This window comes from Tursiops truncatus, chromosome 9 (assembly GCF_011762595.2).
Source record: "Tursiops truncatus isolate mTurTru1 chromosome 9, mTurTru1.mat.Y, whole genome shotgun sequence".
Classification (NCBI taxonomy): Eukaryota; Metazoa; Chordata; class Mammalia; order Artiodactyla; family Delphinidae; genus Tursiops; species Tursiops truncatus.
Window position 1 is genome coordinate 47,918,162 of NC_047042.1, and position 25,325 is coordinate 47,943,486.

Here is a 25,325-nt window from a genome sequence, read left to right on the forward strand (position 1 = left end):
ACCTAATCTATGACAAAGGAGGCAAGAATATACAATGGAGAAAAGAGAGCCTCTTCAATAAGTGGTGCTGAGAAAACTGAATGGCTACATGTAAAAGAATGAAATTAGAACACTCCCTAACACCATACACAAAAATAAACTCAAGATGGATTAAAGACCTAAATATAAGACCACATACTATAAAACTCTTAGAGGAAAACATAGGGAGAACACCCTTTGACATAAATTGCAGCAAGATCTTTTTTGACCCACCTCCTAGAGTAATTAAAATAACACCAAAAATAAACAAATGGGACCTAATGAAACTTAAAAGCTTTTGCACAGCAAAGGAAACCATAAACAAAATAAAAAGACTACCAACAGAATGGGAGAAAATATTTGCAAATGAAGCAACCAACAAGGGATTAATCTTCAAAATATACCAACAGCTCATGGAGCTCAATATCAGAAAAACAAACAATCCAATCAAAATATGGGCAGAAGATCTAAATACACATTTCTCCAAAAAAGACATACAGATGGCTAAAAAGCACATGAAAAGATGCTCAACATCATTCATTATTAAAGACCATCATCAAAAAATCTATAAACAATAAATGCTTGGAAAGGGTGTGGAGAAAAGGTAACCCTCCTACTCTGTTGGTGGGAATGTAAACTGGTACAGCCACTATGGAGAACAGTATGAAGGTTCCTTAAAAAACTAAAAGTAGGGCTACCATATGATCCAGCAATCCCACTCCTGGGCATATATCTGCAGAAAACCGTAATTCAAAAAGATGCATGCACCCCAAGGTTCACTGCAGCACTATTTAGAACAGGCAGGACATGGAAGCAACCTAAATGCCCAGCAACAGAGGAATGGATAAAGAAGATGTGGTACATATATACAATGGAATATTACTCAGCCATGAAAAAGAATGAAATAATGCCACTTGCTGCAACATGGATGGACCTAGAGACTGTCATACAGAGTGAAGTAAGTCAGACAAAGACAAATATATGATATCGCTTATATGTGGAATCTAAAAAAAAGGGGTACAAATGAACTTAATCTATAAAACGGAAATAGAGTTACAGATGTAGAAAACAAACTTATAGTTACCAGGGGCAAGGGAGGCATAGGGATAAATTGGAAGATTGGTGTTGACGTACACACACTACTATATATAAAATAGATAACTGATAAGGACCTACTGTATAGCACAGGGAACTCTACTCAATACTCTGTAATGGCCTGTATAGAAAAAGAATCTAAAAAAGAGTGGATATATGTATATGTATAACTGATTCACTTTGCTGTACCCCTGAAACTAACATTGTAAATCAAATATACTCCAATAAAAATAAAAAAAAAACCCATAAATGACCCAATGAAAAAATGGGAAGATCTAAATAGATGTTTCTCCAAAGAAGACTTACAGATGGCCAAAAAGCATATGAAAAGATGCTTAACATCACAATTAGAGAAATGCAAATCAAAACTGCAATGAGGTAGACCTGGGGAGAGGACTGGGGTTGGCTGCACAGAGACAGCCTGAAGGGGCTGGAGTGTGGTACGGCTGCAGTAGTGGGTGTTCGAGGAAGATGCTTGGGCCTGCCATAGAAACAAAGGGCTATTGTTAAGTGGTGCGTGAAGGATGGGGCCACCATAGCAGCTCATGTGCTGGCCCCTGCCTCACCTTATTGGCCTCCAGGAGAGCGTGCCTCAGCCGCCGCTGCCTTGGCAGGCTCCCACACCAACCGCCACCTTGGCAGGCCCTGGGAGGAGATGTCACTGTGTTGCCCACAAGCAGAGGTGGGGCTGAAACCACAGCTGAGCCCCAGGGGCCATGCAACTCAGAAAGCAGGGCTGAAATCTCTCCCCGTGGCTGTGTGAGCCATGGATTAACACCTCTGCCGCTGGCTTTGTAAATTCAGTGCCTGCGGGACATCTGAACAGATAACAGGTGCCCTGTGGCTGGGAGGTATCTGGCCTTAGCAGCTGTGGGCTTTGTGGGTGTGTGTGCGTGAGGGCTTGGCCAGGCCAGGGTGTGAACTGCCTCCATAGCTCCCACAGTGGATTCATATGTGCGAGTACTGTGGTCCTGGGACCTAACTTCAGTCAATCTGCACTGGTGGCCTTGTGAAAACAACACCTGTGGGACACCAGGGCTGATTGCTCGTATTCCCAGCATTGAGGAGGGGCCAAGGGCAGCACCAACAACAGTTTAGTCTGTGAGCCCGTACAGTAGGTGAAAGGTAACACAACAGAGCACATTCACTGGTGAACAGCTCCAGCAGCCGTGGAGGAAAACTCAGTGGCTCCTGTCCCAGTGGGAGTGCTCCAATCCTGACTATCTTGCACTGTAGCTCAGAAATGCAGGTCAGAAAAGGATCTGGGGGCTTCTACTCCCAACAACTAGGGAGTAGACCTTGTCCCAAACAGGGCTGTAGCAACCACAGAGCAAAGAGGAGGCCCACTGAATATCCAGTGCAGGCTCTGGTCACCACAACATCAGTCACACCTCCTGTCAAAGGGATAATGGCCAGCATACACTGAGGAAAGAGACAGCAGGCATCCATACTGAAAAGAGCCCTTGTACCAAAAAATATTAAACCCATGCAGGCTACAAAGGGATGTTCCCACATAAAAACAGCCCTCCAAGACCACAGCATATAATTGTTTCTCCTAAACTCATAGAGCAAGAGAAATATATGTAAAATGAAGCAGAGGAACCACTCCCAATTAAAAGATCAAGAGAATTCCCCTGAAAGAACAAGCAATACAATAGACCTCTTCATTTAAACACACTCTGAGTTCAAAAAGGAGATAATGAAAATACTGAAGGAATTAAGAAAGGCTACCAACAGAAATGCAGAGTACTGTAAAAAGGAATTAGAAACTAAAAGGAGGAGACAAGGCAAATTAGAAAATTCATTTGCAGAGACAAAAGCTGAGCTAAAGGCAATGAAGAGCAGAATGAATAATGCAGAAGACAGAATAAGTGATCTGGAAGACAGAATAATGGAAATCACCCAATTAGAACAGCAGACAGAAAGCCAAATGAAAAAAAATGAAAGCAATATAAGAGACCTATGGGATAATATAAAGCATGCCAATCCACACATAATAGGGATCCCAGAAGGAGAAGAAAGAGAAAACGGGATTGAAAATGTATTTGTATTGAATGTATTCTGAAAATTTTCAGAAATCATGGCTGAAAATTTCCCAAACGTAAAGAAGGAAGCAGATATCCAGGTACAGGAACACAAACAGTCCCGAACAAGATAAATCCAAACAGACCTACACCAAGACATGTAATTAAAACAGCAAAAGTTAAAGAGAGGATTCTAAAGGCAGTAAGAGAAAAACAAAGAGTTAATTACAAGGGAACACCCAAAAGGCTATCAGCTGATTTCTCTGCAGAAATGTTGCAGGCCAGAAGGGAGTGGCAAGGTATATTGAAAGTCCTGAAAGGGAAAAATCTGCAACCTAGGATATTCTACCCAGCAAGATCATCATTTAGAATAAAAGGAGAGATAAAGAATTTCTCAGACAAGCAAAAACTAAAAGAATACAGCAATACTATACCTATACTAAAGGAAATATTGAAAGGTCTTCTCTAAATGGAAAAGAAGTAAGAATCTATAGGAAAGAAATAATCACAATTGGAAAGTAAATCTCTTAAATAAGCCTGTACACAGATTTAAAAAAAAAATTTAAAAATTTCTGAGAAAGCGATGATAACCACAATGAGCAGCAAAAGGATGAACATGAAGATGTAAGAGAGAACATCAAAATCATAAAATGTGGTGGAGGACAGTAAGAAAATGTAGACTTTTTTTTTATAATGTGTTTGAGCCTATATAGCTACCTGTCTAAAGCAAGTAGATACAGGAAGGGGTTAACATACTTGAGAAACAACACAATAGCAAATCAAAAACATACAACAGATTCAGAAAAAACAAAAAGAAGAGAACATAAGTATACAAAAGAAAACCATCAAACCACAAAAGGAAAAACAAAAAGAAAAACAAAGGGACAAAGAAGAAATGTAAAACCAACAAGAAAACAAAGTTTAAAATGGTAATAAATATGTATCTATCAATAATTACCTTAAATGTTAATGGACTAAATGCTCTAATCAAGACACAGTGGCAGATTGGATAAAAAAAGAAGAGCCTACAATATGCTGTCTACAAGAGACCCACTCTTGGGCAAAGGACACTCATAGATTGAAAGTGAGGGGATGGAAAAAGATATTTCATGCAAACAGAAATGAGAAGAGAGCAGGGGTTGCAATACTCATATGAGACAAAAAAGGCTTTAAAACAAAGGACATAAAGATAAAGAAGGACAGCATATAATGATAAAAGGATCAAGGAGAGGATATTACACTTGTCGTATATGCACCCAATATAGGAGCACTCAAATACATAAAACAAATACTAACAGACATAAAGGGAGAAATCGAAGGGAATACAATAGTAGGAGACTTTAACACCCCACGCATATCAATGGACAGATCTTCGAGACAAAAAATCAATAAGGCAACAGAGATCCTAAGTGATACAATAGAACAGTTAGACTTAATTGATATTTTCAGGACATTACATCCCCAAAAAGCAGACTACACATTCTTTTCAAGGGCCCATATGATCCTGCAATCGCACTCCTCAGCCTATATCTGCAGAAAACCAGAGAAGATACACCCACCCCAAAGTTCATTGCAGCACTGTTTGCAATAGCCAAGACATGGAAGCAACCTAAATGTCCGTCAACAGGTGAATGGATAAGAAGATGCAGTGTGTGTGTGTGTGTGTGTGTGTGTGTGTGTGTGTGTGTGTATGTGTATAGTGGAATATTAGTCATAAAAAAGGATGAAATAATGCCATATGCAGCAACATGGATGGACCTAGAGATTATTATACTAAGTGAAGTAAGCCAGACAGAGAAAGACAAGCATCATATATCACTTATATGTGGAATCTTAAAAAAAAAAAAAAAAAAGAACTTATTTTCAAAACACAAAGAGATTCACAGATATAGAAAACAAACTTATGGTTACCAAAGGGGAAAGGGAGTGGAGTGATAAATTAGGAGGTTAGGATTAGGATTAACACACTACTATATATAAAATAGATAACCAACAAGGACCTACTAAATAGCAAAAGGAGCTATACTAAATATTTTGTAATAACCTATAAGAGAAGAAAATCTGAAAAAGAATGTGTGTGTGTGTGTGTGTGTGTGTATAACAATCACAGAGAAATTTTCCCAATTTTAAAGACAACTTAATAAATATTGTAACTCTAAAATGTACCTTTTATGATTATAGTATGAATTCTTCTGTTTTAAAATGTTCTATTTCAAATAATAAAACTCAGAATACTCAGAATGTATTTCATAACCTACTTTAAATGGATTCTGTAGATAATTTCATATTAGGTATTGCACACAAAATAATGAGTTTAAAAATTTTCCCCAAACTTCCAATTGTAAGAGTGAATTTTTTTATAAGCATCAATAAACTAAATTCCAGTACTATAATATTTAATTATGAATGAACAAATCAAAATCCTCTCAACTTGATTTCATTTTTGTCTATTTACAAATTTCATTTATATCTATTTCATTTTTTTCTCTTCTGATCTCAGCATCTTGTTGTACTTGAAAGCTTAAGACAACGTAAAGAATATTTGAAAGTCATCTATGTCTAGCCATTTAAATAAGGCTTTAAATAATGTAATGTCTAGCCATTACATTCTATAATACTGCTGTTGAAGTTCTAAATTTCTTTCCTATAATTTCATAAATAACATAGCTTTGATTAAAAAAAATGTCAGACTTACACACCTATATACTCATTCACATACACACCTGCATATAACACTTGGTTGTGTAAGACAGACCAAAATATTAATGTACCAACCTCTAATGAAATTTTTCCAAACCAAGCAAAAAATGAACTGTAAACTGAACGGGCATATCCAGGGATATTCCTTATTAGGATGAAGGCTAAAATCTAAAGAAAAAACACAGAGGCAAATATTAATAATCCGCTTATTAAAATAATTTTGCTTTCTTTCAAGTAATAACTTTATTATTTGTTATTGAACTTGATACATCGACACAATGGTTTTCTTCAACAGATAAATGTTTTTTTTCAAGTTATTTTTATTTTTTTTTGCGGTACGCAGGCCTCTCACTGTTGTGGCCCCTCCCATTGAGGAGCACAGGCTCCGGACACGCAGGCTCAGCGGCCATGGCTCACGGGCCCAGCCGCTCCACGGCATGTGGGATCCCCCCGGACTGGGGCACGAACCCGTGTCCCCTGCATCGGCAGGCGGACTCTCAACCACTGTGCCACCAGGGAAGCCCCTCAAGTTATTTTTGATCCAGAGTCTACTCTAACTGGATTTCTCAGCATGTGGTCTGTATACTGCAAACAAGTGCAGGTTTTACATAGTACATGGCTGAACAGTTTTATTTTATGTATATTAGAAAAAACATAAACTCATCTTGAAGCCCTTTGTGTAGAAAATGATGTATTTATGTAGCAAAACTTAATAAAATTCCATAATACAATTTTGTATTAATGTACTAATGTACTAATCCATAAAGTATTTGCTTTTTTAGGAGCCGCCCACCCCCATCTTTTTGCTCTCTTCAAAAGTCTCCTTCTACTGGCAGCAATGTAAACGTGGGAAAAAAATAACTAAGGAAAGATGAGCATGTGGAGTGACTAGGAGAAGAGGTGGTAAGGCTCAGGAGTGCTTGTGTTAGTGTTATTCTATGTGCAGTCACTCTCTTCCTTAGCTCCCCTTATATTGTTCGGTATTAGTGCACTGTTAGTGGAACAACCCCCTTCCTTTCATGTCATTACAAAAATGACATCAGATATGATATACAAAGTGTTATATCTGGTTGTCTGCAGAAGTCATGAAAATGTTATATGAATATAGTACAATGTTTAAAATGTCATTATCAATTGTGTTTGGAGAGTCTGTCTTATGCTTGGTTCTACTGACTATATAGAGGTTTAAGAGGGATAAAATAGTTTCTTCATTGAAGAGAACTTAAAACCTAAAACAAGATCCTCCAGAAATCCTCCCTATTCCTCTTTGTTGAACTACTCATTTTTTAGGCCTCGGCTTAGACATACTTTCTCCAAGAACCCTGCTCTGGTATCAAGATGGGTTATGAAGAAATCCCATGTGTTTCCGAAGTATCCTGTACTTGACCATCACTACACTAATCACAATACCCTATGATTACCTGCAACCAGACGTATCTCTGTAAAAGGTAAATCTGATTTGGGTTGCCCCTAGCCTCTGCCCACCTCCTAGGCACTGCGACATACTTCTCTCGACCCTGGGTCTCTGAGCCCTAGCCCCAATGGCCTTCATTAAGTTCCTTGAATGTGAATATGCTCTTTTCTACCACAGGGCCTAAGTTCTCACTGCCTGCCTTCATTCCTCCATTCTCAGCCTAATTTTATGAGGGAAATCATCTCTGAACCCTAACTACCTTCACTCCAACTCCAACTAGATCATATCCTGTATTATATTCCCTTGTAGCATCATGTACTTCTATTTATAATTACATGGTGATTATATGATTACTATCTCTAACAGAAGAATATAGGCTCTGTGAGGGTAGGGACCATGTCTGATTTGGTCACCACTATATCCCCCAGCATAATATCTAGCACAAAGTAAGTATCAAATATTTGTTAAATGAATTTTAAAAATTGTTAAATGGGGCTTCCCTGGTGGTGCAGTGGTTGAGAGTCCGCCTGCCGATGCAGGGGACACGAGTTCGTGCCCCGGTCCGGGAAGATCCCACATGCCGTGGAGCGGCTGGGCCCGTGAGCCATGGCCACTGAGCCTGCGCGTCCGGAGCCTGTGCTCCGCAACGGGAGAGGCTACAACAGTGAGAGGCCCATGTACCACAAAAAAAAAAAAAAAAAAAATTGTTGAATGAATGTTTACTGATCCATATGTCTATTAGACTGTAAGTTCTGTGAGGGCAGGAGCTACATGTACTTTTTACATGTAGCATGGTTCTTTTTTTTTTTTTTTTTTTTTTGCAGTACGCGGGTCTCTCACTGTTGTGGCCTCTCCCGTTGTGGAGCACAGGCTCCAGATGCGCAGGCTCAGTGGCCATGGCTCACGGGCCCAGCCGCTCCACGGCATGTGGGATCTTCCCGGACCGGGGCACGAACCCGTGTCCCTTGCATCGGCAGGTGGACTCTCAACCACTGCGCCACCAGGGAAGCCCAGTAGCATGGTTCTTAACACATAGTCTCATAGTTTTTAATGATCTTCTAAGTAAAAAAGTAAATGAAGAAATTTGAATAAATAAATGATGAAAAAGCAAACAGGAGAAAAGAATTAACATTTTCTGAGTGCTTATTAAGCAACAGACACTGATCATTTCCATACATTTAATAACCACCCTTTAAAAGAGATTTTAATATCTCTGTTACAGTAGAGGAAGGTAGTCCTTAGGAAGATTAAGTAATATACCTACATTTAATAGAGTTTAATCTCAAATCTCGCTGCCTCTAAAGACTCTGTTCTTATCAAAAATTAAGAAGAAAACTTTCTCTAAATAAAGATAATTACCTGTACCACAGAAACAGATGGGTGGAGTTCATTGCACTCTGCTTTGTTTTTACAACTGCTAGCCCAGATGGAATAGGTCTAAAATAAAAAATATATGCATCAGTTCACAAAAATATATATGCCTTAAAGAGGCAGCACTCAACTTTAAAAATAGTTTTATTTATAACATTATACTTCATTATGCTATTAAAAAAGCTTCAGTAAAAACTGTCCACAGGTTTGCTCATCATTCTTTTTGGTGTGCTCAAATATCAGAAAGTAGAAAGAGGGGAACATAAGTCTGTGATTTTCTGGAAGTAGTGATCATAAGGCAGTGATGGCTCTTCCTGTCAAACACCTTATGTTATATTTTTTCCCAAACTTATTACAACTTTTAAAATTCTATTTCACTGAGATCTCAGTTATTCTTCATATTTAACATATATATATTTATATTCTCTTTAGAATTTATGTTCAATTAAAAAATAAGGAGAAAAAGAATTTCAAAAGTAAAGATTTTATTTACTAAAAACAAATGATTAAACTCCTATCTCTTAGAAGTTAATTTTCTGTACTGTGGATTTGGGAAATTTAGAAAATTACATTTTGAAACTTACCAAGAAAGAAACTACTGAAATAAATAATAGAAAATTTGAAACTTTGTTTGAAAAAAGAGGTTCACCCTTTCCTTCAGAAAGTACTTGGCGCTTCTGTAAAGCCAGATAAATGAAAGCAAACAACATCCCATGAAAGACTACCTAAAAAATAAGGAGAGAAAACCTGTTTTAAACAGCTACTTTTCAATAAATAGCAAATGTAATTGGTAAAGGAGAACAGTATGTATAAAAGTATGTAGGTAAAAAGCTTAAAGGTCCAAAGTTTCTATGAAGAACTTAAACTTCAAGAAATGAAGTCAATGATTGTTGGAAACAATTTGCAATAGACAAGCAAACATCTCTTGCAATGACACAGATAAGCTGGTTTACTCCAAGCAGTCTCAGCAGCAAGTGAAGAAATAAAGACAATTTATATATCTGGAGAAAACCATAATTCGAAAAGATACATGCACCCCAACGTTCATGCAGCATTATTTACAATAGCCAGGACATGGAAGCAACCATCAACGGGTGAATGGATGATGAAGATGTGGTACATATATACTGTGGAATATTACCCAGCCATAAAAAAAGAACAAAATAATGCCACTTGCAGCAACATAGATGGACCTAGAGATTGTCATACTGAGTGAACTAAGTCAGACAGAGAAAGACAAATATCGTATGATATCACTTATACATGGAATCTAAAAAAATGGTACAAATGAACTTATTTACAAAACAGAAATAGAGTCACAGATATAGAAAACAAATTTATGGTTACCATGGGAGAAGCGGGGGAGGGAAAAATTGGGAGATTGGGATTGACATATATACACTACCATATATAAAATAGATATCTGGGACTTCCCTGGTGGTGCAGTGGTTAAGAAGCCACCTGCCAATGCAGGGGACACGGGTTCGAGCCCTAGTCCGGGAAGATCCCACATGCCATGGAGCAACTAAGCCTGTGCGCCACAACTACTGAGCTTGTGCTCTAGAGCCTTTGAGCCACAACTACTGAAGCCCACGTGCCTAGAGCCCATGCTCCGCAGCAAGAGAAGCCACTGCAATGAGAAGCCTGCGTACCGCAACGAAGAGTAGCCCCCACTCGCTGCAACTAGAGAAAGCCCACGTGCAGCAATGAAGACCCAACGCAGCCAAAAATAAAATAAATAAATTTTTAAAAATAATAAAATAAAATAGATAAATAATAAGAACCTACTGTATAGCACAGGGAACTCTACCCAATACTCTGTAATGACCTATATGGGAAAAAAAAATCTAAAGAAGAGTGGATATATGTATATCTGATTCACTTTGCTGTACAGCAGAAACTAACACAACACTGTAAACCAACTATACTTCAATAAAAATGAAAAAATGATAAAAACTATTCTGAAGACACATGATAAAATTCAAATGTACTCAACCAAGATAAAATATATTTTATATTGGTACTTTCAAGCAAATAAACAGTAACATTACCAAGAGCATACTTTGAAAAAGCAGTATATGCACATAAGAATGAAAAAAAATGGTGGATCAGAAAGCACAATAGCTTTCTTTTCTTTTTTAAAAAAATTATTTATTTATTTTTGGCCACGTTGGGTCTTCATTGCAATGTGCAGGCTTTCTCTAATTGCAGCAAGCGGGGGCTACTCTTCATTGCGGTGCATGGGCTTCTCATTGTGGTGGCTTCTCTTGTTGTGGAGCATGGGTTCTAGGCACACAGGCTTCAGTAGTTGTGGCACACAGGCCTGTGTGGCATGTGGGATCCCGTGGCATGTGGGATCTTCCCAGACCAGGGATGGAACCCATGTCCCCTGCACTGGCAGGCGGATTCTTAACCACTGCGCCACCAGGGAAGTTCCAGCTTTCTTTTTTAAATAAACACTTAACATGAGCTATCATAGTAGACTGCCCTAATGAGAAAGTTGAGAATTAAAAATTATTTTATGGCAAGGCTTTAACATAGCTTTTTATTCACATATGGTTTTGAAATGCAATGTATGATTAGAAAAATAAAAATAATTTTAAAAGTAAATATTTTATTTATTAAGAATAACTGGAAAGTGCATAGGTATTAGAAACCAGGAATAGCACAGAAAAGGCACTAAGAAAATATTTGTTGAATGAAAAAAGGGAAGAGTAAAAAATGGAAGTTAAAGGGAAAGAGTGAAGAGGGGTAATTAATATTTATTCAGTGTCTATTATTTTCCAAATGCTGTGCTAGATGTTTCATATTTTCTTGGCCAATTAAGTCCTAACCAGCCTTCAAGATAAAATTCATGGAATAATCCATGACATTGCTCTCTTTTCTTTGCACACTTCTATTACAAAATCCATACTGCAGAGTTTAGCACTAATTATAAGCAGTAATCCAGAGTTTTTGTTTTTTTTTTTAGTAATCCAGAGTTTTAAACTAGATTATAAGGTTTAGAAGCCTGGTGGTATGGTCTTCTTTCTCTAAAATATATCCCTCATAACACCAACATCTAGAACATATATTGGAGCTTAATAAGTATTGTGTTGAATGGCTGAAGCATATATATGAGATCATCTCTAAGTCAAAATTATGACTCAAATAAAGGTCACTTTATAGATAACATTTTTATAGTATTTTCCTACTGATATATGTACACATGCATACCCTTTCTCCACTATAAAAACAGGGGAGGGCTGGACTGCTTTGATTTACCAAATCAACATGTTTCCTTATTCCAAAACTAAATAGATTAAAATTTTCCAAATAATTTTTAAAAGTATAATTTGAAATAGCAAAAGATCACAAGGTAAATACATACGTAACGATCTAACCTCCATCTGAACCACCATTCATATACATTGCCTTTCAGTTCGAAACACTTGGACAATGGCCAAAGAGAAAAGATCTTCTCAAATGCACCCTGAGAAGAGGAATCCAGAAAATAAATTAAGATGGTACAAGTTAATACTTGCCTTGCAATTCTATTACAAACTGTCATTTTCTAAAGTTAAAATTATATAAGGGTCATTCACAATTTTAAAATTCTACTTAAATATTTCATTTGAAAATGCCATTTCATTTGAAAATAAATATATTCTACTAAAGGCTATGAAAGATGATTTAAAACATTTTTGTTAACTTACTTTCACTGCATATGAAAGGCTACTGAGACTGAAAAATAAGACAAACAAACAAACCAAGCTGGTAATTGGAAAATTATTCCATTTAAGGTTTTTAATCTAGTATACAAAAGAGTTAATATTTACTGATCAAAACACAAAAATACAAAATACTTCAGCCAACACAGTATCAATAACCTAAAGGATGATGGTTAAAGTTATAGTTTTTCTTTATCTAAATGTCCTTAATAATCTATAATTAACCATTTGAGTTAAAAGAATCCTCTGAATTAGTCACCTTACTCAATCAACCATACCCAAATTCCATTACTAGCCTTTGAAACAAAGTTTACAATTTTACTCTGGTCGAGTTAGTGAATGTACCCCCTTATTAATCTGACAGCCTGGAAAATCTGGGAATGAAGGGGCAGAAGTCTTGGGTACATTCCTGCACATTAATGAAGTCTTTCAAAAAAAAAGAGAACAAAAACCTCAATTTCCAGACTAAAGAATGAAGACAAACTCTATTAAGGAAACTCCATTATTAGACATAATGCCACAGCATAAAAAAATGTTTAACATCACAACTTTTAAAAAGGCTAATAAAAATCAAAGCAAAATATGAAAATAGTATATTTTAGGTAATACCAAATCTTTAGGTCAGAAGAACTTTATTAACAAAATGCAATATTCTCCATTTAACCGCAGAATTTAAAATGCTAATAGCTTATAAAAATAGGTTCTATTAAAGCTTTTGCCTCAGAAAATTAACGATGATTATTACCAAGACTTGCAATGTAAGGTATATACCTATTACATCATATTTCTATATTTTATCTATATATATTAGAGATACATGGCCCTGTAGATCATATATCACATAATGATGTATTTATAATTTAAAAATTTATTTCTCATTAAAAATTATTTTTTGATTAATAATCAAGTATTTAATGAGCACCCATTTTGTGAAAGACACTGGGCTATGTACTTTTTTTTCTTGTCCAGTGGTCAATACTGATCCTAAGCTGGAGAAACCTTCTTAATTCTTCCTATTGAACTGTTGGTCCGTGTTCCTTTCTCTCCCTCAGATGAACCAGGGGGTGTTGGGAATTTTAATGAATAATTATCAAGTAATGTGGCAGTTACCTGGCTATTTCTTTATACATTTGCCTATTGCTTATTATTTTATATATTTCCTGCAAAAAACCTTGGAAGTCAGGCAGAAATAAATATGCTTTATTTCTAAGTATAAAAATAAGTAGGAAAGCCTATAACACAAACAAAAAAAAACAGCTTTATAGGACTACACACACACACACACACACACACACACACACACACACACACACGCTTATATGGCATTTTTACCTGGCACAGCCACATACAAGACAGAGAGTGTTGGAGATGGGAGTAAACTACAGAGTATCTCACAACTATAAGCATTCAAATTACAATATTTTGTTATAAATATCATGCTGACCAAATAATATGTCTGTCTGAAGGATTGACCAGCAGGTAGCAATTTGCCATCCTGCTAAAATAGCTGAGAAAAACCTCAACCATCATAATAGGGGGACAAAAGCTTAGAGATAAGAAAATGACCAAAAGTTTTATTAAGTTAAATGTACTACATATATACAAACCCTTCACTCTGAAGCTGGTTTTATTAACAGCCAAAATTTTACTCTATGCAGTTATGGAAAAATCAAGTTAAATTTTGGTGCCATGAATAATGCACAAACCAAGTTGCAAATTCTCTCAAGAGAATTTTGATCTTCACTTAGTGTCTTATAAGAGGCATTCAATAAAAATTTGATTGATCAAAGTCAACTAAAATGGATTTTGAACAATTGCCAGAGGAAGAGCTTTAAATTGCTCTTACAACAATAACAGTGGTAACAAAAGTAGATAGGTCTCAAAAGAACCACACTGAGTAGTCAGGTACAGAGTGACACTTTTATTACAGTCATTAAAAAATGAGGCTTAAAAAAAGCTCTGACTCGTCTCTCATACTTTAATAGATTTGAAATTTACAATAAAATAGAAAATATAAACCGAAAAGACTATACAAACCTGAGAATATGCCAAAAAACATATACATAACAGCAAGAAGGCTAGTTTCAACAGTAAGCCAAAATGCCAGAAACAATTTCCTAAGAGAGAAAATGTTTAATTTACTAAGAAATGTAAACTTACATTAGAAAACACATTAAATATCTCTATTTAACATATTAATACCCTGCATAGCTCTTAAAAATAATTTAAGCCTGCCTACAGGATACAAAAAATATATCTAAGTAGTATAAATTACAAGTAGGACACGAAGAAAAGGTGGAGGGTCCTCACTAGGAATGAGGCTACAACATTAACCTGATACCCCATATACCTGCTATTTATCCACTATTTTCAATATATTTGAAAATACCTCCTAGATTCAATTATACTATTCATTATTGAAAGTTACAACAAAATTTGGAACAATAGGTTCAATGTAACTCTAACAAACACTCACGTTTAATATAACTTAGATAATACTGCTTAAACATTAAAGTTCTAAGGAGAGAGCTTAAGAACTCCTTAGTGGACTAATTTAACCATAAGATGTATTTTAACATATGCATATTTTAAATTATGTGTTCACAGTTTATACATACTGATTATCATTTTATTAATATGCTGGGTTTGTGTTGAGGAATGAAACTACAGAGCCTGTCCAAAGACACAAATGGACTTTATTGAACCCTTTCCTGAAGAATTATTTGATATTATAATAAAGTCAACAGAAAATGTTTTTTGATATACAATATTTGATTGAAAGAGTTAAGTTAAATACATTATTAAAGATAAAAAATTTTCTTTTTCTAAAAAAGGGAGGCTTTTATTTTAATGACATGATCTTGAGGGGAAAAAGCATTAAGATAAACGACTGTGACCTCACTTTGAACATTATCAGACCTGGCTATGTGAAATCTGAAGATGACACCTTCTGGGCACTTAGGTTTCCTTAAACAAAAAACAGGTTTATAATAACTGCTTAAAGGGTTGTCTAGAATCTAAACTATATTAGTGATTTTTAAGCTTGTTTGACATAGTGTTTACTCAAAATCTCAATATATATATAAGAAATCAAATAAATCAGAACTGCCAAGATTGAAGCAGGATGTATGGCCCTGGAGCCCTGTTTGGCTTTCCTCTCTTCTGGCTCTCTCCATTCTGACTCCATACAAGATAGTTTGAAAACGGCTGCACTAGTAGATATGTAAAATGGCTTTGAAAATTTAACTTTAAAAAAGAGAAAACACATACAATATAAATGCAAACTATTGTTCTGCACTGTTATACTACTTGAACTACTTAACTGTAAAATTTTAAAAACATAATTTAAGAACAAAATTTCAAAACGTCAATGCTACACATAAATTTAACCTGTCAACATGTCTCAATAAAAATAATAGCCCCTAGCAACTGAAAAGGAACTTACATTGAAAGAATATATTTATTAACATTAGTAAGAGAGTATATTTACCGTTTGCTTTCTTTTGGATTATCTGTGGCCATAGTGCTAAAGTAACATATATGACCATGAACCATACAGTGACCAAGGGGACAAAGTAATAGAATTGATAAGGCCGATCCATTACTATACATAACACCACTACCAGGAAATTGAGACGAAATAAGACCTATTAAAAAGGAGAAGAAAATGGTTTTCATTCCAGGTATGCATGAAAAGCAGACAGATTCTGACAGAGTATAAATGTTTACTTAAGACTAAAATAACTGTACAAGTATGTTTTACTAATCCCTAAAATCACATTTGTTTTAAAATCATTGTAAAGAGTTGAATATAAAATATTTATGCATCATTATATTAACTGAATCCCAGCAAAGCACCAACCTGAGCTGTCCTTTGGCTACAACTGCCATCTTGTTAAATGCAGCAAAAGAATTATAAACCTCCTTCCTAGAGCTGCAGTTCATAAACAGAGATTAGATTACCTCAACAAAAGGGTGTCCATTTCATCTCTGTCTGATGTTGATTTACCTCATTTGGTATTAAACTGAACATTTTAATAGGTACAAAAGAATATTACTCAAATTAAAAATTGTCTTTGAAAAACAAAAGTATCTTTGGGACTTTTGTAACAGTCATTTCAGACAATGTGATGTCAAAGAACACAGAATTTGAGCAGATTAATATTAGAGCTTTATCACTTACAGTGTGACCTTAGGCAAATTATTTAACCTCTCTGAGCCTCAGTGTCTTTGTCTGTAAACATAAAGATCACAACTCAGGGTTGTAATGAAGGGTAAATAAAATAATGTTTACAAACTTCCTAGCACAAGGTAGAAACAAAAAATATTAATCCTCTTCTTAGAGAAAACATAGCATGTTTTAACAATCCCATGTAACTGTACATTTCTACAAAACTGAAGTGAATCAGCAATGTTCTCCCTTTTGCTTTTATTATACATTCATCTAAATTCTATTTTTTCATCCCTCAGTAATGGAAATAACAAAACTTTAAAGTGCTATTTCATAAATTCAAATTATCCATGGCCTTAAAATGGACATATTTATAGTTTCTCCACAGTTAGGCACAAAAGCATGTTGAAATGAAAGAAAACAGATAACCGTGCATTCCTACCTGACATACTCTATGGATTCCAAAGTCTCCTTTGATCCAAAAGTATGAGAAATGCCCATACCCTGTCTGAAATAGATACGCAGCAACCAGAACCCGAATGTGCATGTACACAGGCAAAAACTGTTGACAAAAATAAACAGGTGAAATACATGCTGACACTAACTATACCTAAATTACCATAACCAGTAAATTTAACCAAGATAATGGAGCATCATTATTACTCAGCACTGGCGCAATGAAAAGATTTATTCTCGAAAATTAAGCCTTGTAGCAGGGGTTAAAAAAAGTAGACTTTGGAATTAGAGACCTAGATTCAAATTCTGGTTCTGCCACTCATTAGCTATGTGACTTTAAACTTAAATTTGAGTTTCTAAACTGCAAAATGAGACTATCTTCTCCTTCCTCAAAGGGTCTTGTGAGGAATGAATGAGTTAATAAATGTGAGGCGCTTTGTACATTTCATCCAATTTGAATTAAATATATTATATCCATAATTATTAATCACCATATATATGCTGAATACAAGGTCACTCTGGAGTTCACATTTTCTCAAGAAGATAAAAAACAAAACAAAGGGCTTCCCTGGTGGCGCAGTGGTTAAGAATCTGCCTGCCAATGCAGGGGACGTGGGTTCAAGCCCTGGTCCGGGAAGATCCCACATGCCGCAGAGCAACTAAGCCTGTGCACCACAACTACTGAGCCTACACTCTAGAGCCCACAAGCCATAACTACTGCGAGCCACAACTATTGAAGTCCTCATGCCTAGAGCCCGTGCTCTGCAACAAGAGAAGCCACCACAATGAAAAGCCCGCACACCACAACGAAGAGTAGCCCCCGCTCGCCACAACTAGAGAAAGCCTGCGTGCAGCAACAAAGACCCAGTGCAGCCAAAAATAAATTAAAAAAAAAAAAACCTAAATAATTAAAAAAAAACAACGCCCCCCAAAATCCTACATTCTTGGCCCCACTAAATATACAGAATTTAGACTTGTAAATAAAATCATCACATGACTACTTAAAATATTTGATTATTCAGCAAAAATTACATTTAAAAAACACATGCAAGCTTAATTCAGAAATTTTATTTCCCTTCTTATCTTATTTTATAAAACAATTTTATTTTACACTCCTGCATGTGTTTCATCTTCACCATGAGTTTTCAGAGCATCACATCTTCACTTCTATCTAAGCTGAAAGAAATACAACATATTTCTAATCTATATTTTATGGGAGTCACTGGAAATATTATTTACAAGTCCTAACTCTCCTAACCTTAGAACACTGTCATGTGTTCTCCCCACCACCTATTAGTCCTTTAGGTGTATAGTCACGATCTCTACAACACAGGCAATGTACTGCTTTTTAAAATGATCTTTAACAGGCTTGCTTAGTGACATCCAACCTTTGTAATTATAAAGCCATTCTTTTAGGAATAATTACTAAATCTATGTAAACATTTTTTTGGCTTCTATTTTATAGACTCATCTGATCACCTCTGTAATTATCCAGCATTAACACTGGTTATGGCTATTTTAGTTTAACATGTCTTCCCTAAGTGATACTTTGTAGGATAAAATAATTGAGCAGATGCCTTAAACTGACTTTATAAGGCCTCAAACATATGCATCTTTTGTATATATCCTCGAATGCATTCTTGAACACATCTTTTTCTTTTCTGAGGGATAACATTTTTTTCTGGAAGGAAAACCCCCTGAATTATAATGTCATAAATTCTTCAACATAGTCTCCACTCTAGCCAAACTGTTAGATTCTCTGTCTCCTAAACTGGTCTTTCTTGTACTTTCCTGTCACCTCTCCTTTGTTTATCTGTTCTTTATACCCTGGAACGTTCTCCTAACCACATTTTGTTTATACAAATACTATCCTCCTTTAGAGCCCTGGTCAAATTTTCCATTCTTTTACTCTCAGATGAAAGTCATTTCTCCTTTTGAGTTCCTTTAAGCACCAACAATCTATATATTAGAGTTTATATTTATTGCTTTTCATCATTAGTTCTTTTTAAATGTCTTATCTCATCATTAGATCAGAAATTTTCAATGAAGGTGTAACATATTAGAATCACTGGGATGAAAGTGGGAATACAGTATTGAAATAGCCTCAAAACTTATCTAACCTAAACCTGTATCTTTACCTCATTCTTGAATGCACTCTAAAATATTCCCTTCAAGGGCCTCCCTGGTGGCACAGTGGTTGAGAGTCTGCCTGCCGATGCAGGGGACACGGGTTCGTGCCCCAGTCCAGGAAGATCCCACATGCAGCGGAGTGGCTGGGCCAGTGAGCCATGGCCGCTGGGCCTGCGCGCCCGGAGCCTGTGCTCCGCAACGGGAGCAACAGGAGAGGCCACAACAGTGAGAGGCCCGCGTACCATTAAAAAAACCAAACCAAAACAAAAATTCCCTTCAAGTATTTGAGCACCTTTTAATAGCAGAAAACACACAAATTCCCAAGGCAATCCATACCATTTTCAGATGGTCATTAATTGCTATAAAGTTCCTTTTCATGAAAAGTTGAAATCAAACTCTATGTAAAAGCTACCAAATTAAGCTGTCTAGGGCAGTGCTGTGTGATGAAAATAAACTGTGAGCCACATGGTAAATTTTTAATGTGGCTGCCAGACATTTAAACAGTTAAAAGAAATAAGTGACTGCCAGGTTCCTGGGATCCAGGGACAACTTCCCCCGGAGAACGCACAGCGAGCCTCAGGCTGGTGTAACATCACGCTGGCCTCTGCCGCCGCAGGCTCGCCCTGCACTCTGCGCCCCTCCCTCCCCACCCCCCACCCCCCCCCCCCCCCCACCCCCGGCCTGAGTAAGCCAGAGCCCCCAGATCAGCGGCTCCTTTATCCCTGTCCTGTCTGAGCAAGAAACAGATGCCCTCCAGCGACCTACATGCAGAGGCGGGGCCAAATCCAAAGCTGAGCCCCTGGGAGCTGTGAGAACAAAGAAGAGAAAGGGGAATCTCTCCCAGTAGCCTCAGAAGCAGCGGATTGAAGTTCCACAATCAACTTGATGTCTGTGGAATACATGAATAGACAACGAATCATCCCAAATTGAGGAGGTGGACTTTGAGAGCAAGATTTATGATTTTTTCCCCCTTTTCCTCTTTTTGTGAGTGTGTATGTGTATGCTTCTGTGTGAGATTTTGTCTGTATAGCTTTGCTTCCACCATTTGTCCTAGGGTTCTATCCGTCCATTTTTTTCCTTAAATTTTTTTTTTAATAATTTTAATAACTTTATTTTATTTTATTTTATCTTATTTCTTTCTTTCTTTCTTTCTTTCCTTCCTTCCCTCCTTTAGACAACGAATCATCCCAAATTGAGGAGGTGGACTTTGAGAGCAAGATTTATTCCACTTTTCCTCTTCTTGTGAGTGTGTATGTGTATGCTTCTGTGTGAGATTTTGTCTGTATAGCTTTGCTTCCACCATTTGTCCTAAGGTTCTATCCGTCTGTTGTTTTTTTTTAAATTTTTTTCTTAATAATTATTTCTTAATTTAATAACTTTATTTTATTTTACTTTATTTTATCTTACTTTATCTTCTTTCTTTCTTTTTTCCTTCCTTCCCTCCTTCCTTCCTCCCACCGTCCCTCCCTCCCTCCTTCCTTTCTTTCTTTCCTTCTCTTTCTTTCCTTCTTTCTTTCTTTCTTCCTTCCTTCCTTCCCACCTTTCTTTCTTTCTTTCTTCCTACTTCTACTAATTCTTTCTACTTTTTCTCCCTTTTATTCTGAGCCGTGTGCAGGAAAGGCTCTTGGTGCTGCAGCCAGGAGTCAGTACTGTGCCTCTGAGGTGGGAGGGCCAACTTCAGGACACTGGTCCACAAGAGACCTCCCAGCTCCACATAATATCAAACGGTGAAAATCTCCCAGAGATCTCCATCTCAACACCAGCATCCAGCTTCACTCAAGGACCAGAAAGCTACAGTGCTGGACACCCTATGCCAAACAACTAGCAAGACAGGAACACAACCCCACCCATTAGCAGAGAGGCTGCCTAAAATCATAATAAGTCCACAGACACCCCCAAACACACCACCAGACGTGGACCTGCCCACCAGAGAGACAAGATCCAGCCTCATCCACAGGAACACAGGCACTAGTCCCCTCCACCAGGAAGTCTACACAACCCAATGAACCAACCTTAGCCACTGGGAACAGACACCAAAAACAACGGGAACTACGAACCTGCAGCCTGCAAAAAGGAGACCCCAAACACAGTAAGATAAGCAAAATGAGAAGACAGAAAAACACACAGCAGATTAAGGAGCAAGATAAAAATGCACCAGACCTAACAAATGAAGAGGAAATAGGCAGTCTACCTGAAAAAGAATTCAGAATAATGATAGTAAAGATGATCCAAAATCCTGGAAATAGAATAGACAAAATGCAAGAAACATTTAACAAGGAAGTAGAAGAACTAAAGATGAAATAACAATGATGAACAACACAATAAATGAAATGAAAAATACTCTAGATGGGATCAATAGCAGAATAACTGAGGCAGAAGAATGGATAAGTGACCTGGAAGATAAAATAGTGGAAATAACTACTGCAGAGCAGAATAAAGAAAAAAGAATGAAAAGAACTGAGGACAGTCTCAGAGACCTCTGGGACAACATTAAATGCACCAACATTCAAATTATAGGGGTTCCAGAAAAAGAAGAGAAAAAGAAAGGGACTGAGAAGATATTTGAAGAGATTATAGTTGAAAACTTCCCTAATATGGGAAAGGAAATAGTGAATCAAGTCCAGGAAGCACAGAGAGTCCCATACAGGATAAAACCAAGGAGAAATACGCCAAGACACATATTAATCAAACTGTCAAAAATTAAATACAAAGAAAGCATATTAAAAGCAGCAAGTGAAAAACAACAAATACCACACAAGGGAATCCCCATAAGGTTAACAGCTGATCTCTCAGCAGAAACTCTGTAAGCCAGAAGTGAGTGGCAGGACATACTGAAAGTGATGAAGGAGAAAAACCTGCCACCAAGATTACTCTACCCAGCAAGGATATCATTCAGATTTGATGGAGAAATTAAGACCTTCACAGACAAGCAAAAGCTGAGAGAGTTCAGCACCACCAAACCAGCTTTACAACAAATACTAAAGGAACTTCTCTAGGCAAGAAACACAAGAGAAGGAAAAGACGTACAATAACGCACCCAAAACAATTTAGAAAATGGGAATAGGAACATACATATCAATAATTACCTTAAATGTAAATGGAGTAAATGCTCCCACCAAAAGACAGAGATTGGCTGAATGGATACAAAAACAAATCCCATATATATGCTGTCTACAAGAGACCCACTTCAGACCTAGAGACACATACAGACTGAAAGTAAGGGGATGGAAAAAGATATTCCATGCAAAAGAAAACCAAAAGAAAGCTGGAGTAGCAATTCTCACATCAGACAAAACAGACTTTAAAATAAAGACTATTAGACAAAGAAGGACACTACATAATGATCAAGGGATCGACCAAGAAGAAGATATAACAATTGTAAATATTTATGCACGCAACATAGGAGCACCTCAATACATAAGGCAAATACTAACAGCCATAAAAGGGGAAATCAACAGTAACACATTCATAGTAGGGGACTTTAACACCCCACTTTCACCAATGGACAGATCATCCAAAATGAAAATAAATAAGGAAACACAAGCTTTAAATGATACATTAAACAAGATGGACTTAATGGATATGTATAGGACACTCCATCCAAAAACAACAGAATACACATTTTTCTCAAGTGCTCATGGAACATTCTCCAGGATAGATCATATCTTGGGTCACAAATCAAGCCTTGGCAAATTTAAGAAAACTGAAATTCTATCAAGTTTCTTTTCCGACCACAACGCCATAAGAGCAGATATCAATTACAGGAAAAGATCTGTAAAAAATAGAAACACATGGAGGCTAAACAATACACTACTTAATAACGAAGTGATCACTGAAGAAATCAAAGAGGAAATAAAAAACTACCTAGAAACAGATGACAATGGAGACACGACGACCCAAAACGTATGGGATGCAGCAAAAGCAGTTCTAAGAGGCAAGTTTATAGCAATACAAGCCCACCTTAAGAAACAGGAAACGTCTCGAATAAACAACCTAACCTTGCACCTAAAGCAATTAGAGAAAGGAGAACAAAAGCCCCCAAAGTTAGCAGAAGGAAAAAAATCATAAAAATCAGATCAGAAGTAAATGAAAAAGAAATGAAGGAAACAATAGCAAAGATCAATAAAACTAAAAGCTGGTTCTTTAAGATAAACAAAATTGATAAACCATTAGCCAGACTCATCAAGAAAAAAAGGGAGAAGACTCAAATCAGTAGAATTAGAAATGAAAAAGGAGAAGTAACAACTGACACTGCAGAAATACAAAAGATCATGAGAGATTACTACAAGCAACTGTACGCCAATAAAATGGACAACCTGGAAGAAATGGACAAATTCTTAGAAAGGCACAACCTGCCAAGACTGAATCAGGAAGAAATAGAAAATATGAACAGATCAATCACAAGCACTGAAATTGAAACTGTGATTAAAAATCTTCCAACAAACAAAAGCCCAGTACCAGAGGGCTTCACAGGCCAATTCTATCAAACATTTAGAGAAGAGCTACTACCTATCCTTCTCCAACTCTTCCAAAATACAGCAGAGGGAGGAACACTCCCAAACTCATTCTATGAGGCCACCATCACCTTGATACCAAAACCAGACAAGGATGTCACAAAGAAAGAAAACTACAGGCCAATATCACTGATGAACATAGATGCAAAAATCCTCAACAAAATACTAGCAAACAGAATCCAACAGCACATTAAAAGGATCATACACCATGATCAAGTGGGGTTTATTCCAGGAATGCAAGGATCCTTCAATATATGGAAATCAATCAATGTGATAAACCATATTAACAAATTGAAGGAGAAAAACCATATGATCATCTCAATAGATGCAGAGAAAGCTTTCAACAAAATTGAAGACCCATTCATGATAAAAACCCTGCAGAAAGTAGGCATAGAGGGAACTTACCTCAACATAATAAAGGCCATATATGACAAACCCACACCCAATATCATCCTCAATGGTGAAAAACTGAAAGCATTTCCACTAAGATCAGGAACAAGACAAGGTTGCCCACTCTCACCACTTTTATTCAACATAGTTTTGGAAGTTTTAGCCACAGCAATCGGAGAAGAAAAGGAATCCATATCAGAAAAGAAGAAAAAAGGTGTCACTGTTTGCAGATGACATGATACTATTCACAGAGAATCCTAAAGATGCTACCAGAAAACTACTAGAGCTAAGCAATGAATTTGGTAAATTAGCAGGATACAAAATTAATGCACAGAAATCTCTGGCATTCCTATACACTAATGATGAAAAATCTAAAGTGAAATCAAGAAAACACTCCCATTTACCACTGCAACAAAAAGAATAAAATATCTAGGAATAAACATACCTAAGGAGACAAAAGACCTGTATGCACAAAATTATAAGACACTGATGAAAGAAATTAAAGATGATAGAAATAGATGGAGAGATATACCATGCTCTTGGACTGGAAGATTCAACATTATGAAAATTACTACCGAAAGCAATCTACAGATTCAATACAATCCCTATCAAACTACCACTGGCATTTTTCACAGAACTAGAACAAAAAATTTCACAATTTGTATGGAAACACAAAAGACCCCGAACAGCCAAAGCAATCTTGAGAACGAAAAACGGAGCTGGAGGAATCAGGCTCCCTGACTTCAGACTATGTTACAAAGCTACAGTAATCAAGACAGTATGGTACTGGCACAAAAACAGAAAGACAGATCAATGGAACAGGATAGAAAGCCCAGAGATAAACCCACACACATATGGTCACCTAATCTTTGATAAAGGAGGCAGGAATGTACAGTGGAGAAAGGAGAGCCTCTTCAATAAGTGGTGCTGGGAAAACTGGACAGGTACATGTAAAAGTATGAGATTAGATCACTCCCTAACACCACAGAAAAATAAGCTCAAAATGGATTAAAGACCTAAATGTAAGGCCAGAAACTATCAAACTCTTAGAGGAAAACATAGGCAGAACACTGTATGACATAAATCACAGCAAGATCCTTTTTGACCCACCTCCAAGAGAAATGGAAATAAAAACAAAAATAGATAAATGGGACCTAACGAAACTTCAAAGCTTTTGCATAACAAAGGAAACCATAAACAAGACCAAAAGACAACCCTCAGAATGGGAGAAAATATTTGCAAATGAAGCAACCGACAAAGGATTAATCTCCAAAATTTACAAGCAGCTCATGCAACTCAATAACAAGAAAACAAACAACCCAATCCAAAAAT

At 36.6% G+C, this 25,325-nt stretch overlaps 1 protein-coding gene across 2 annotated transcripts in view; it reads right to left on the reverse strand.

Annotated features, from left to right (window-relative positions):
* The window catches only part of CASD1 (CAS1 domain containing 1), a 77,198-nt gene that overhangs the window by 11,301 nt on the left and 40,572 nt on the right, over positions 1 to 25,325 (reverse strand). Inside the window, exons 11-17 of one of the 2 annotated variants that reach the window (XM_019927551.3) lie at positions 16,946 to 17,065; positions 15,823 to 15,979; positions 14,370 to 14,449; positions 11,993 to 12,094; positions 9,207 to 9,347; positions 8,611 to 8,688; positions 5,913 to 6,005 (exon numbers count right to left, since the gene is read on the reverse strand). In XM_019927551.3, the coding sequence (XP_019783110.1) occupies positions 5,913 to 6,005; positions 8,611 to 8,688; positions 9,207 to 9,347; positions 11,993 to 12,094; positions 14,370 to 14,449; positions 15,823 to 15,979; positions 16,946 to 17,065 (771 nt within the window). The remainder of the gene's footprint in view (positions 1 to 5,912; positions 6,006 to 8,610; positions 8,689 to 9,206; positions 9,348 to 11,992; positions 12,095 to 14,369; positions 14,450 to 15,822; positions 15,980 to 16,945; positions 17,066 to 25,325) is intronic. The other variant, XM_019927557.3, reaches the window with a different exon arrangement.